The 15,603-nt window shown below is 45.0% G+C and overlaps 1 protein-coding gene across 1 annotated transcript in view; it reads left to right on the top strand.

Annotated features, from left to right (window-relative positions):
• AK7 (adenylate kinase 7) overlaps positions 1 to 15,357 on the top strand; it is a 71,757-nt gene extending 56,400 nt beyond the window's left edge. Inside the window, exons 13-18 of the mRNA XM_046009164.1 lie at positions 2,642 to 2,770; positions 3,131 to 3,199; positions 8,137 to 8,334; positions 11,411 to 11,631; positions 14,159 to 14,317; positions 14,572 to 15,357. Of these exons, the coding sequence (XP_045865120.1) occupies positions 2,642 to 2,770; positions 3,131 to 3,199; positions 8,137 to 8,334; positions 11,411 to 11,631; positions 14,159 to 14,317; positions 14,572 to 14,610 (815 nt within the window). The 3' untranslated portion in view covers positions 14,611 to 15,357. The remainder of the gene's footprint in view (positions 1 to 2,641; positions 2,771 to 3,130; positions 3,200 to 8,136; positions 8,335 to 11,410; positions 11,632 to 14,158; positions 14,318 to 14,571) is intronic.
• Positions 15,358 to 15,603: the final 246 nt, after the last annotated feature.

Raw genomic sequence — 15,603 nt, forward strand, 5'->3', positions numbered from 1 at the left:
GCAGACGTTTAACCTACTGAGCCATTCAGGCATCCCTCAGATTAGCATTTTTTTTTTAATTTATTTATTTGACAGAGAGATCACAAGTAGATAGAGAGGTAGGCAGAGAGAGAGAGGGAAGCAGGCTCCCTGCTGAGCAGAGAGCCTGATGCGGGACTCGATCCCAGGACCCTGAGATCATGACCTGAGCTGAAGGCAGCGGCTTAACCCACTGAGCCACCCAGGCGCCCCTCAGATTAGCATTTTAAATATTACTTGAATGTGATAGACTTAAAGTTAAAAAAAAAAAAAAAAAAAGCAGGTGTCGTTTTGAAGACTGTCCAGGAGGGCTGCGTTCATTCATTTCAAAGTAGAAGTGACAGTCCCCTTCCAAGGAGCTCCACACTGCCAAGGTTGGGGTGTATCCCTAGGAGGTCAGAGTTCTCTAGAGAGAGCCACCTGGGCCTGGCCCTTTGTGTGCTCACATGCCCTAATGATCAGAAACCGCGGCTAGAGGTCCCTTCTCGCATACCGAACACTTCAGCTTTGAAGCAGACGGAGTGAATGGCAAAGCTGGGGGCTGGAATCAAGGGAGGGATGCCTGGAGGGGCTGAAGCCTGGTTTCTGAATATAGATGTGCGTTTGCCTCAGCAACAGAACCTTCCGAAATCAGAAATAGACTGCTTAGATAAAACTCGTCTTTGAATTTTGCTGAATCCCTCGACACTTTACTTGGCTCTATTTCTTTGCATCACTGTGAACCTTACTGAGATACAATGTCAGATCATTTCAAGGAATTTCATTATGCAAAATAACACTTTCGATTTTCTTTTTTTCTTTTCCCTTTTTTTTTTTGGTCTCAGCCCTAACATTTAAATTTCTGGAAGACACAATTAGTTTTGAATCAGTTACTGCTTAATGAGTCGTGCGTCAATGATAGAAGAAAGAAGAGGTGTTTCAATGACATCATTTTATTGTCATTAATACAGTGATTAAAAATAGCAAAAACCCGGATGCTAGGGTGGCTCAGTCCCTTAAGCGTGTGACTCTTGATTTTGGCTTAGGTCGTGATCTCAGGGTTGTGAGATGGAGCCCCGTGTCTGAGCTGCTTAAGATTCTCCCTGGGTGACCTAGGGGGCTCAGTCCAGTAATCGTCTGCCTTTGGCTCAGGTTAGGATCCCAGCACCCTGGGATTGAGTGAGTAGGGCTCCTTGCTCAGCTGGGGGGTCTGTTTCTGCTGCTCCCCCTGCTTGTGTCCACTTGCTGTCTGTCAAATAAATAAACAAAATCTTAAAAAAAAAAAAAGATTATCTCCGTCTCTCTCTAAAACAAAATTTTTTAAAAGAGAGAGAGACCAAAACTGTTTTATATCGTAGACCCACTGATAAACTAAAAGTATGGTGTGACCCTAGAAAGGGCTTTGTAGATCAGTCACTCAAAGTTGCCAAACCCACGATGCGGTAATGCCCACATTCAGTAACGTAAGGGCAGTGCCAGGTCTCAGAAACGGTAGCCGTGTGATGATTGCGACAGAATAACACATGACTGTCGCAGGTAATATGCATCATTTGATCCTTCAACCGTTGTGGCAGTTTTAGAACAAACTTCTCTGTCCTCAGCGATACCACGCACCGCAGGAACTGGGCATCCAAGTTTCTAGAGGGAACTGTGTCGTGGGGCCAAGGTCGTGAATGCAGATTTGGAGAGACCAGGGTAGGGAGGGCGTTGGTTCCTGCAGCTTGAAAGAGAACTGTGCCTTTGAGAATCACATCAAGCTCAATTTTTATTTTTTAATTTATTTTTTACTTCTTATTTAAAATTTTTTTTTTTATTTTTTATTTATTTGACAGACAGAGATCACAAGTAGGCAGAGAGGCAGGCAGAGAGAGGAGGAAGAAGGCTCTTCGTGGAGCAGAGAGCCCGATGCAGGGCTCGATCCCAGGACCCTAGGATCATGACCCAAGCTGAAGGCAGAGGCTTTAACCCACTGAGCCACCCAGGCGCCCCTTTACTTCTTATTTTTGAGTAATCTCTTCACCCAACATGGGCCTCAAACTCACCACCCCGGGATCAGTTGCATGCTCTACCGACTGAGCCAGTCAGGGATCCCAAGCTTGATTTTTGTTCTGGTGCAGCAAATATTTATTACTGTTACATTACTGTTACATTATTAATAAGTCGTGTGTTAATAACACATGTGAATACTATCTCACTTAACTCTTACAGCACAAACATTTATTACTATATATTAAGGCAATTATCGCTATGTATTAAGGCTATTATTACCATGTCTTAAGGCTAGAAGGCTACATATGAAGGCGTAATATCAAAACAGAATTGAGTGAACCCTGCTGGCACACAGGAACACCTGTTCCGCTTCACCCAGAAGTTGTGATTTCACCCAGTAGAAAATCTGGGAATTGCAGACATCAGCATTTGCTTCTGTTCTTTATTGCAGACAAGCACAGGGGGTTCTCCTATTTTATTGTGCATTACAGTTCAGTGTATCATGTTCAAAATACAAAACCACATATTTGTAACTTTAAGGAAAAATAAAAGATTTTCAGTAGTTACTTGGACTATACAACCATTTCGAGATGACTTTGTAACCCCCATGAGTAATGTGACTCCCCAGTAATATATATATTTTTCTTTTCACCAGGCCGACTAGAAGATCAATATGTAATTAGATTTATCAAAGAAAAGGTGAAATCGATGCCTTGCAGGAATCAAGGTTATATTTTGGATGGATTCCCGAAGACCTATGATCAAGCTAAAGACCTGTTCAATCGTAAGTTCCCCTTATTTATGATTATTTTTTAAAAACTTTTCTTTCTTTGTGTAAACTCTACCCCCAAAGTGGGGCTCAAACTCATGACGCTGAGGTCCAGAGCCGCGTGCTCTGTGAACTGAGCCAGCCAGACGCCCCTCCTTCATTTGAGCGCTCGCCTTCAGATAAGTCGCAACATACCATAGTTATAGTCACTTGGTTAAAATTTGAAAATCAGAGAGACTGTCTAAAACACATGCTCTTTCTATTTATGGCTAGTTTTCTCGTTAACATCTAGTTAAATATTTTAATTTTTTGCCGAGGGGCTCTCCACAGTGATAGCACGTAATAAACACAAAAATGTATATTTGGTTTTCTTAGAAGACGATGAGGAGGAAGAAGAAGAAGTCAGAGGCAAAATGTTTCCCTTTGATAAACTAATCATACCGGGTAAGTTTAAAATATTTATTTCTCGAAGGTCATTTTTAGAGGAATGCCATTTTGTACCCAAACCATCTGTTTGATGTCAGTAAAGCAGATCTCTCTCCCCCCGCTCTTTTTTTTTGGCGGGGGGGAGGTAAAACGGTACCCTTAAGCGTAAGCTCTCAAGCTAGGGAATGTATGGGAGGCAACAGTCAGAAATACAGGCATACTAAGTTCTGAAATGGACAGGAGTCTTTGAGAACATTTGTTTCTGCTGCTCTCTCTGGGAATGAAGCACAGGGAGGCTGGCTGGTCCCCAGATGGTTTGACTTCTGAGCCAGTTGGCAAGACCAGCAGGGACTGGGCCCTTCCTCCCGTTTTTGGTGGTAGCCATGCCCTCCTCTTTCCCATCTTCCCCAGATCCAGGGTTGGGACTGGGCAGGTGCCGAGCTGTTCACTGTTCATGTACATACACGGATGTTGCACAATGTCCTTTTGGAAGTAAAGTGTAAACAACTTCTTCCATGAAAAAGGATTTGCTGACTGCCTGGCTGGCATTTCTTGTGACCTTGTCTTGAACTTTTGAAGTTTTTTTTTTTTAATCAGTTTGCATGCGATATCATCATAGGAAGCACAAAAATAGCTTTTTTCAGCAAGTGAGCCCAAGTTCATTACTTAGGGTTGTGGGCGGAGCGTGCTCGCTTGCGTCAGAGTCCGCCCGGGAGTCAGTTTATGGCTGTAACCCTCTCCCCTTGGTCCAGGAAGAGCTTGCCATGAAGCTACTGGAAGCACTGGGACCACCAGAAAGCAGTCATCCTCAGGGATGGGTAGTTACTGTTTGCCTGAGGGCCCTGAAGCCTGGGGCGGGGAATGTGCAATGCCAAAGGGTGGGTTGTCTCAGATTTCCCATGAACATAAGCCGTTGGGCTCAGAAAAAGTTAAAAACTAAAATCGATTAAATAACCAGATCTGTCTGGTTTCTCAGAGTTTATCACTTCTGGGCAATATTTATTCATTGCAAACCGCCTGGCAAATCCTCACGCTTTTACTGGGGCAGTGCACTGAACCGTTTGTCCATCATGTGCCCAGAACCGCACAAGATAGGAATTTGTTGAACCTTTCTTTGCATGGTTCTGCCAGGCTGGAATTACTCCCATGGTTACCTGATCCAGAAGCCAAAGCCCAGAGACTTAGCCAAGACCATTTCCCTGGTACACGGAATGGCTTAAATTCAAACTCAGTCTCCTCTTTCCTCTGCCTCCAAAACACAGAATTAATGAAACCCTTCCAGGTAGTGGGATCACAAACGTGAAACGCTCTAAGATTCTTAACAGTGGTCTACTGGGCTGCCCTCCCTCTGCTGGACGTGGCCCAAACGGGTCAAATGCGTCATCTCTTTGGAATGTTTAGTCTGCTCTTAGTAAATTACCCTCTTTCTGGAAATGGTCATTATTTTCTGTCTTCCTGGAAGAAATGAGAGTATTGTCTTACTTGTACTCAGAGAATTTTAATACAGGGAGGTGACTGAGTGAGGACAGGAGAGGCTAATGCCATTGAAAGAAGGGACCCCAGAGTAGGGGGTATACCATACCACACTAGATCGCGTGGGGAAGTGTGCCAGATTTGGTCAGGAAGTAGGAAGCAAGAAGCAGTGAGGGAAAGCCTAGGCCATTGCCTTAATCGGGGTTTCTGCAGGAAAGGCAAGGCAGGGCCAAGGAAATAGCTTTTTTTTTTTTTTTTTTTTTTAAGAGGATTGGCTACTTTGAGCCAGTTCCAGTGGGTTTTGCTCTCTAGTTCCCTGGTGCCTGGCTCTGGGATGATTTAAGGCAAGGGAAATATTGGCGGCTTGGTGTGTGAGACTTATAAAGAGGGGGTCGTCTCTTTGCACATGACGGCCCTTCTCCTGAGTAAGTGGTTGACCATCTTTAGGAATTAGCCAGTCCTGAAAGAGGCAGTCTCTCTCCGGGTCTGTAACATTCCCCCTGAGATGTCAAAACATCGTAAGATACAGAAAATGATAAATCTGATTAATACAAGTCCCCATGCTTGATTGGAGTGGTGACACACTTGAGTCTGTGGTTGACCGGTCATAGGTGGTGTTCTCTCTCCTTGATAAACCACTGCCTTTTATAACGGCTGCTAGCCTGCATCCGGGTCCGTTCTTTTCAGATCTTGTTGTTGAAGCCGGTCATGTTTAAACTCATACCTGCTTGGGGCTCCTGGCTGAGGCAGTAGAACACGCCACTCTTGATCTCAGGGTCATGAGTTTGATCCCCACCTTGGATGTGGAGCCTACTTAAAAAGTGAAGATAAATAAATACAGTTGTCTGCTTGCTTACTATGGAAAAAATGTTTTAGGGACGCCTGGGTGACTCAGTCATTAAGCATCTGCCTTTGGCTCAAGTCATGATCGCAGGGTCTCGATTGAGCCCCGCATCGGCTCCTTGCTCAGTGGGGAGCCTGCTTCTCCCTCTGCCTGCTGCTCCCCCTGCTTGTGCTCTCTCTCTCTCTGAAAAATAAATAAAATCTTTTAAAAAAATGTTTTAAAACACAGATTTTCAGGGGTGCCTGGGGGGCTTACTTGGTTAAGTGTCCAATTAATGATACTGGCTCAGGTCATGATCTCATGGGTCATGGGAACAAGGCCTGTGTCACGCTCAGTGGGGAGTTTGCTCGACATTCTCTGTCTCTCTCTCCCTCTGCCCCCCTTCAAATAAATAAATAAATCTTTTAAAAAAAAACACAACAAAACAGATTTCTCATGACTCTAGATAGCCAAACACAGTGATCTTGTTATATACAATCTTACCAAGCAGAAATCTATTACTTGCTATCCATAGCCAGTACAAGGACAGTAGATGTTCCTTAAAAAAAAAAAAAAAGATTTGTTTATTTGAGAGAGAGAGAGAGAGAGAGATAGCATATAAGTGGGAGGAGGAGCAGAGAGAAAGGGAGAGAGAGAATCCCAAGCCGACTCTGAGCAGAGCTGGGAGCCCAACACGGGTTCGATCTCACAAACCTGAGATCATGCCCTGAGCTGAAATCAAAAGTAAGATACTCAACCGACCACGCCACCCAGGCTCCCCAGGACAGTAGATGGTCTGATAATTATCTTGAGATACTGCAAAATCCTGAAGTTTGTCTGAATCATAAGAGAGAAAGGACTTTTAAAAAATATCACCTGGCTGGCTCAGCATGCAACTCTTGATCTTGGGATCATGAGTACAAGCCCTACGTTAGGTGTAGGGCTTTCAAAAGAAAAAAAAAAAAAAAGAAAGAAAGAAACCATCTAGTGGGGAATATATTTCATCCCACTAAAATTCTTGAAAGTTAGAAGCCAAGTCCATCACTGTTTGTGGTGTTTGGCTGACCAGAAGCTTCCTTCTCCCAGTCACTGGGAAGAAAAATACAGCATCGCATTTTAAACGTCTTAGATCACTAACAGATTCATTAACTTTTCTTCTAGGTGTCCGACGTCATGGAGCTTAACTAGGTTCAAATTTCAGTGACTTTGTTGACATCATTTCAAGTACTATACCGGCATTTGGAGATCTAGCTGTCTCCTCTCCTTCTCAGAATATAGCCACTCATGAAATCAGATGATCACAGATGAGCATCTAAACTAAATTAAAATGGGTCAGAATAGTGGCAGCTTCAGACTCTGGTTACGAATTTACTGGATCGTGTTCCGCAAGCTCTGTCCTCAACCTTGATTTTCACTGTTAACGCAGGAAGCAGATGGTACTCAGTGGAGGGCCGCTTGCCCCATAGGCACCCTCTGCTCTGGGCTCTGCTCTGTACGCTTACTTTTCTCACTCATTCACGAGATCTTATTAGAATGCATTTGAGTGAAGACGGCCTTATTATGTGGCACACCGATACAATTTAATTAATTAATTAATCTTTAAGTGTCAATAAAACTTAATCTCCAAAGTCAAAGGATTGGCCCGTTGGCCCACAGGGAACCAGTACAATTTTAGGATAAAAATTAAAAGGCTTGCAGGCTTCGCCAGACTCTTACAGGTAGCACATTTTTTGCCGCCCACCTGGTTAATGATCTGGACACCCGCGTGCTCCGACCACGCTGAGAACCTCTGAGAATAGTAACTCACCTAGGAAGTCTGTTGCACTGATGTGCGCTCTGATCACTCATTCACGCAACTTACATCCACCGAACTTACACGGGAAGCTGGAGAAACAGCTGCTTTCATAGGCTAAAAGAAAATCACAGGTGGATGAAATGATCCCCATCGTTAATCTGATTCCCGGGTCGGACATCAGATAGGCGCTCTGTTGAATGGGAGGCAGACGCTTCCTAGCCAATTGCATTACATGAGAAGAGAGCTGGATCCTGGGGAAACTCAAGTCCCATGGGGAGCTCTTGTTTTTACGAATTGGCCAAATTGGCCATCAGTTTGCTCAGCTGCTAGTCTCCTTGGGAGCCTGCGATGCTGTGCAGGGAGGTGGGGGAAGGTGCAGTGGGACCTGGCTGGGAGGCGGCTGATGGTTGATGCCATAGGGTTATCAGAGATGCGCTAATTCCGATTTCTGCTGCTTTTTGTTATGGGATTTCTTTTTACTCGATGATTGGATTTGCTACTATTTGCTATCTGGTATTTTATTTGCTATTTTTTTCTTATTAGAGATTTGCGCTTTCCAATTTCTGCTGCTTTTCTTTTTCTTAAAAGGAAGAAAGGAAGAAAAGAAAGAGAAAGGAAGAAGGGGAAAAATAGAAAACTAACAGATCTCACAAAATACCAGCTGGCCGGGCCTCATAGGGAGGTGTCTGGAAATGTCAATGATTTGGATGCATGTAATCTGCTCGGTGAGAGGCGGCAGGGAGGCCAGTTAGTCACTGAGGTCCAGCCTGGTCACAGGACATTTCGGTTAGCACTGGTCCGGGCCACCTGCTGGTTAGACCCTCTATTCCTCGGGTTAACTCAGGAGCCCCGCTTTCTCCCCAGAGTTCGTGTGCGTGCTGGACGCCTCAGATGAGTTCCTGAAGGAGCGGGTGATGAACCTCCCCGAGAGCGTGGTGGCAGGGACCCACTACAGCCAGGACCGCTTCCTCCGGTCTCTGAGCAACTACCGGGACCTCAATACGGAAGATGAGACTGTCATCAACTATTTCGATGAGATTGAAATCCACCCGATACATATTGGTATGAGCAGGGCTCAAGACTAAGGTCAATGCGAAGAACCACTAAGTGTCAGGACCCCGCCCCTCCGCCCCCAGGCACCCCTGGTGCGAGTCTGGAGTCTGTCCTAGGTCTGGGGATGGGGATGGGGAAGCAGAGCTATGTCCCTGGGGCCAGGAGTTCACAGGACAAACAGGGCTTTCCTTCTGGGGGGTCCTTCTACTTGAGGATTTGGTGTGCGTTTGGGGGGGCGTGTTGGGGCATATGAAAATATATGCATAGGTTATGAAATCGAATACCAAATTGGCATTTTTTTGAAGGACACTTCAAAGATATGTATATTTGCTGCCGGCTGCTTCCTTGGGGGCAGCGTTTTGTCCCCGGAGCATTGCAGGGCACTGATGTTCTTCCCAGAGCCCCTCCTGGCCTTTAGACCAGCCATCTGACCTCCCCCCACCTCTACTCAGAAAGCAGATCGTTTCCTCTTTGTTTCCAGTAAACACTGAACTCAGATCTCAGCAGCCAGCAGGCGCTCAGAAGTAGAATCTGTCATCAGCCTCACTGTGGCGGTCACTGTTCCTGGCTCCAAATCTCAGCTGTCATAGGGTGTTTCTGCTTCCCTGGGCTTTGGTGAACCGCTGAACTTCCTTTCTGGCTTCCTGGATCTTGACATTTCTTCCTGGTGGAAGCGCAGTGGCCAGGCTGGCCCCCGGGGGGGTCTTTCAGGGTCTCTCTTTGCCCTCAAGAGCCAGACAGGACAGCATCTGGACCCTGGAGTGCCGGGGGTTGTACTGCCAAGGAACCGTGTCCACGTGAAGCAGGAGAGCTGGTCTTAGGGCTGGCTCTGCTCATCTGTGTTCTCATCTGTGAAATGGGAAAATAACCCCTGGCTTGTAGAGTTGTTACAAATGCAGAGAGAGGAGATAGGAAGTGTCTGGTGCAATGGTTGACTAATTTTGTTATTACTAAGGCGTAACATAGTGTGCTGTTGAGCAATAAAAAGATAACACAATTTATAAATCTACAAAATCTGTTTGGCCCCTGCAGAAGTGATTGGGTTTTGTCTTCGGGACATGTCTGTGTGCCCTGGACCCCCGTTTTCCGTGTAAAACCTTAGGATTTGCATCTACTAATATGGAAAGTAGCTCACCCTATTTGATTAGAGAACTGGGAGAGAATGGTGAGGATATTGCACAAAACCAGTGATTGCCATCTTTTCAGTAAAGCTCAGAAAGTGATTTATGGAAAACTCAGGAAAGCCCTGGGGAGAAATGTTGAGAAAGACAGAAATGAGGGGAGGACTGGATGCGTGGTCATTGTGTGTTTGTGCTGGTCACATTTGACCTCATCTCCACCCTGACAAGGAGGAGATGACATTAAAGGGAAGGGAGAAATGGATCTTAGGGGAGATGGGTGTGGGGGAGGGGTCAAGGTCAGAATGCAGGCCACCGGGCCCTGCCCAAGAAGGATCAGGAACAGGGCTGACACCTGGATTTTCTCTTGGCAAGTCTGGACTCCTCTCCTCTCTCAGAATCTCTTTTCTTTCTGGCTCTTTGGACCAGCATCTCTCCTCCGTCACCCACATAGTGAACTGGGGTTGCCCCACGGCCCAGAGTTTCTATCCTGGGAGCCAAGCCTAGAGCTAGACCGTCCACCCTAAATAACACAGCCCTAGAAGGGCAAATCCAAAGTCATGGTTTGGGCAGGTTCCCACCCCCCAATCAGCAGTTCCCCTGTCCCAGGGTCAGGGCAAAGGTATTGGTTTGGGCAGCACTGGTCTCCCAAAGTGAGCCTCTTCCAACGTGTTTCAGAGCGCTTTCAAGCACATCGAGTTGTAATTACTGTTAGAGAAATCGGGAGAAATACATTAAAGTGTCAGAGTGTGGGCAAGGCGTGGAATATATGAATTTTGTTTTATTTTGCTTTTGTTCGCTTTTGGGGGCTTGCTTCCTCCCACATTGACCCTGTTCTTCCCCTCTTCCCAAGCAGAAGCTAGAGGTGCCTCTAATCTGGGTCAAGGTCATAGTGTAGGAACATAGGGAGGGGGCGTGGCAATGGTTGTGCCATGAGGGGAAGGTCCTTACTCCTAGGAAGATCTGAGGCGCTAAGAACAAAAACCGTCCACTGCACACCCTTCTGTTGGGGGCGCTTTCCAAGCAAACCCAAGAGAGTGGTGTAGAATTTAGTGTTGAGCGACTTTGTAGAGAAACCCATGGTTTACCAAGAAGCTGCTGCTGGTTTTGTTGTTGTTTGTTTGTTTTTTTGGTCTTGATGTTAAATTAGTTGGATATTCTAGAATTTGGACTTTTCCCTATTCAAGTAGGCTAACTGAAATGGTTTGTTTTACTTATGAATTAAAAATGTAGGGCACCTGGGTGGCTCAGTGGGTTAAAGCCTCTGCCTTCAGCTCAGGTCATGATCCCAGGGTCCTGGGATCAAGTCCCACATCGGGCTCTCTGCTCTGCAGGGAGCCTGCCTCCTCCTCCTCCTCCTCCTCTCTCTCTCTCTCTCTCTCTCTCTCTCTCTGTCTGCCTCTCTGCCTACTTGTGATTTCTGTCTGTCAAATAAATAAATAAAATCTTAAAAAAAAATGTATCCCAGGATCATTGAGTTTCAGAAACAGGGGGAAAAAAAAAAGAAGAAGAAATGGGGGAAATCCTATCGGGTTTTCAGCAAGTGCAGGGCTTCCTCCTGTGGGAACCCCCACAGCAGCATCTTTCTCTGCTTGGATGCTTCCAGGGATGGAGAACTCTTTTTTTTTTTTTTTTTTAAGGAAGCCCATCCCACCCATTCCCCGCTGCTCAAAATCTGCACTGTCAGAGCTCAAAAACTGAGCCCCAGTCTTCCTCCCAGACCCAGGACTCCCAGACACGGGGCTGGTATTTGCTTGTGAGCCAAGAAATCCTGAACCCATCTTGGCCACTGGAACAGCAAAGCCCAGTGTGGTCATTACCTAACATAACATAATGTAACATCATGGTAATTTCCATTTCCACAGCACATGTATGAGAACAAAGAATTTTCCCGAATGTGGTCTCAGCGTAGTACCTTGGAGAATGTAAGTGGGTGCTGATCTCTTCCTCTCTCCTGGTATTGAAAGATGTAGGAAAACTTGAAGACCCTCAAAACAGACTTGCCATCAAACAGCTCATCAAAGAGATCGGGGAGCCTCGAAATTACGGCTTAACGGACGAAGAGAAGGCAGAGGAGGAGCGGAGGGCCGCGGAGGAGCAGCTGGCCAAGGAGGCCATGGAGGAGGCGGAACGGGAGCACAAGGAAGCCGTGGAGCTGGCGGAGAGGATCGCTCGCTGGGAGGAGTGGGTGCGTGAGTGTGTGCGGGCGGCGGTGGGGGGGGGTCTTGGGGGTGGGATGCCAAGCCATTTTGGCAGCTGCGCTTCCCATCCTGCTCCTAGAGAAGTCTCATGGAAATACCCAAGCGTGTGTTTGTGTTTGTTTTGGTCTTGGTTTGTTTTGTCATATGACCATTTCCTAAAAGGTGCCCGTGGTCTTTTGCTTGGGATAAATAATCGCAATAATAGTACCTAGCCTTTACCAGGAGTATTGATAATCCAAATCCTTGTAACTGGGTCCCATGGTGCCTTAGGCCAACCTTGGGAGTTCCTCTGATTTTCCTCCATTTACGCATCTCACCTGGATGGTCAGCCTCCTTCGCCCTCTCGATTCCCAAAATCACAGATTCCTGCCTATTCTGCTACTGAAAATTGCACTCGGATCCTCCCACAGCTCCTCACTTCTGATCAGGGTCAGAGTTTCTTGCTGGAATCATGGTTCCTCCTCCCTGGTCTCCTCTCCATCTCCAGCCTGTTCCCATGCTGCCGCTGGTGGTCCTTCTAACGTACAGACCCACGTGGGCAGTTCCCTGTGCAAACGTTTCACAGGCTTCCATCACCGTGAGACTCGTTATTGGGGCCTTCCAGGTTCTGGCGTGATGCATTTCAACAACACACCGTCTCCGCAACTAACTCCCTTACTTGCTTTGAGTCTTTCCTAAAAAGTCCTCTTTCCAAGGAAGCCTTTCCTGCCCACGATATTTAAAATGTCAACCCCTGAGTCTCCCCATCACATGGCCTATCCCCTTTTATAGGTCTCAATTTCCCTCTTGGCACTTACTTATTCTCAGGGACTATATATTTTATATATTTATCTTACTATCTTTTCTCTGCACAGAATTTAAATCGCATGAGGACAAGGATTTTTTTCCATTGCGGTTCAGTACCCCATGTCCAATGCCAAGAACAGTGCTCGGCACCTAACAGACACTCAACAAATATTTGTGGAAGGAACGGGGAGACGAAGGAAGGATGTCCTTAAGCACACATCTTTAGATGCCCGATTATCTCTTTAGCATGAATTCCTGAATTTTGTTAGGTCAGACTATATGTGGTTTAATTTTTGATACATATTTCGAAACTACCTTCTAGCAAGGGTAGAGCAGCTCACACCTTGTCTTCCAGTGGCTTTCCCTACACTTCCTCCAACGCTGCTTTCTCAGTTTTGCTCACAAAATATCAACCAGATAACCAAAACCCCAGCCCATTGCTTTAATGTTCATCTCTCGGGTCAGGCATGTACCAACTCTTCCTATGTTCATTGGCATTTCTATTTCTCATGTTGCACGTTTTCTCTGCCCATGTTTGGGCGGTGTGTCCTTTTCTTAGTATTTTGCAAGAACAGCTCCCGATAAGGTAGTGTAGTCATAGAAACAGGAGGGGGCTCAGGAGACAAGGGTCTCCCAAGCTGTGTTGCTGGAGTCCGAGTCTCGCTCCTTCTCCTTGTAGCATTGTGGTTTTGTGCAGATTTCTGTCTGTGTCTCTGTTTCTCCATCTGTGAGAGGAGGAGGAGGATAGTACCTGCTTCATACAGCGATGGGGTGATGAGTCAGTTATGTGCGTAAGTATGCAAATTGTGTGCCTCTCGTGATAGCCTAGCTTTTTATAATCTGTTGCAAATGGTTTTTCTCAACTCATCATTTATCTTTTGACAGCATTTATGGTGTGTCTTCTGGACATAAAGAAATTTTATGGTTGTATGTAGTCAAATCCATCAGTCCATTGTTGGTTTATGGGTTTATTGTCTTGCTGGGAAAGATTCTTTTTGAACAAGTAGTATCATTAGGACTCTGTATCTTGCAAGTGACAGAAAAGCAAACTCAATATGGCTTAGAAATAAAGAAAACTTATGGATTCACATCAAATCCGGGGGGGGGGGGGTGGGTAGAGCTGGCTTCAGGCAAGACTTGATATAGTGACTCAGATGATTCACCAAGGACCTGGGGTCCCTATCTCTGCTCTGCCCTCCACACTGGCATCATCCTTAGGTTCTACTTGATGTGCTTCTCCTTTATTAATATTCACAGCCAGGAGGTGGGCTGGACTGATGGGATTAAGTCCCACCTAAACCACCAGGCTAAGAAGGGAGATTTCTCAAAGGAAATCTGGAATTACTATTCCCAAGAGAGGAGGGACCATATGCTGAGCAAGGAATAACACGTGTTCACCAGATGAATACCTTCTAGACTTTCTGTTAGTACTTCTGTGATTCTTTCCTTCATGCCTTCCTTCCCCAACTCCCGTTCTTTCTTCATCTGGGCAGCTAGAAATTATCTTGATTTAAGATGTGAGTTTGGGATCCAGTTTATTATTTTCTAGCACACTAAGCTGTTGTTACAACACCATTTACATCTTTTCTCTGCTGTTTGCGATGCCATCTTTATCATAATCTAGTGGCCAAGTACAGCAGTATTGGGTTCCAGTGTACTCTGGGGTGAATCACGTGAACGTGTTCTCCCCTTTCTGTTTACCCCAACCCCCAAACATTCTATTTGTAGAATAAACGACTAGAGGAAGTGAAAAGAGAAGAAAGAGAACTACTAGAGGCCCAGTCTATTCCCCTGAGAAACTATTTAATGACCCACGTGATGCCGACCCTGATGCAGGGTCTGAATGAGTGTTGTAAGGTCAGACCGGATGATCCCGTTGATTTTCTGGTAAGAGATTTTTGTTTTACTATCAATTTGAAATTAAAAGATGCCTAAATCTAAACAAAAAGCTAGTTGAGATAGAGAAATCGCCATGCCTCGTTTTTTGGGCAAATAGCCTCTTAAGACCTTCACAGTTTATAGTTAAGATTTTCTTACTCATTTGAAAGTAAAGATTTATGTACTTTTATTTTGAAATGACAAACAGTCGTAGTACTGTCTTTTAAACCGATGTGTCTTTTTTTTCTCTCTTTCAATTATAGGCAGAATATCTCTTCAAGAACAATCCTGAAACGCAGTGAAAATTGAAAGATCGGGTGTGATACACCTTTAGAGTTAGAGATGAGGTGAAAATTGTGATTTGGAATCCTGCTTGAAAAAAAAAATGCTTTTCCAGTTTTTGGAAAATTCTTTGTTTTCCCCTTAAGCAAATACTTTATAATTTTTTCTTAATGCTTTATAATTTGGGGGGGGCAGTACTTTATTAAGTAGAATCATTATAAAAAGCTGATGGCGACGAGTGACTTTGTTAAAGAACTGTATTTTAAAGGTAAATTGATGAAGTGTCTGTGTATAGTTCATAGGACAAATATTAATCTAACATTTCATTCTTAGTCAAAGTGTTCTGCAGACTTGGATTTACAGTAATTTATAGCATGAAGAGAATCAGACTGTGTATGATTTGAACATGTAGGCAAATAGTTTGCTATTGCCCGAGTGCCAGTGGTGTCAAAAGAAATGAAAATGGTTTATGCTTTGGTGACTCACGCTGAGTCAGATGTCATTGGTTTCCAGTAGGTAAATTTTTGAGTTCAGGGTCAGGATCTTTAGCAATGAGTCAGAGAGAGAATTATAAACCTCTTGGTAGAAAAAAAATACCATAACAGAATAAATAATCCCAGGATTTGTGGTAATTAAAATGTTTTCAACAAACTTTATAATATAGCCATAAGCATTCAATCCCTGTGGTCTTTTCCAGCTTGAAAAATCCCATAATTCCCAGAATTATACACTATGAGAAATTACACTGAATGAGAAATATATTTCATCTTGGGGCACCTGGGTGGCTCAGTTGGTTAAGTGTCATCCTTTGGTTCGGGTCATGATCCCATGGTCCTGGGATGGAGCCCTGAGTCAGGCTCCCCGCTCAAGGGCAGAGCCTGCTTCTCCCCTCTCTCTGTCCCCCTCATCCCCTCGCCGCCCCCCCACCTCTCTTACTTGCACTCTCTTGCTCACTCTATCTCAAATACATAAATAAAATCTTAAAAAAACAAAATATATTTCATCTCTTTAAA

This window comes from Meles meles, chromosome 6 (genome assembly GCF_922984935.1).
Source record: "Meles meles chromosome 6, mMelMel3.1 paternal haplotype, whole genome shotgun sequence".
In the NCBI taxonomy this organism is placed as follows: domain Eukaryota; kingdom Metazoa; phylum Chordata; class Mammalia; order Carnivora; family Mustelidae; genus Meles; species Meles meles.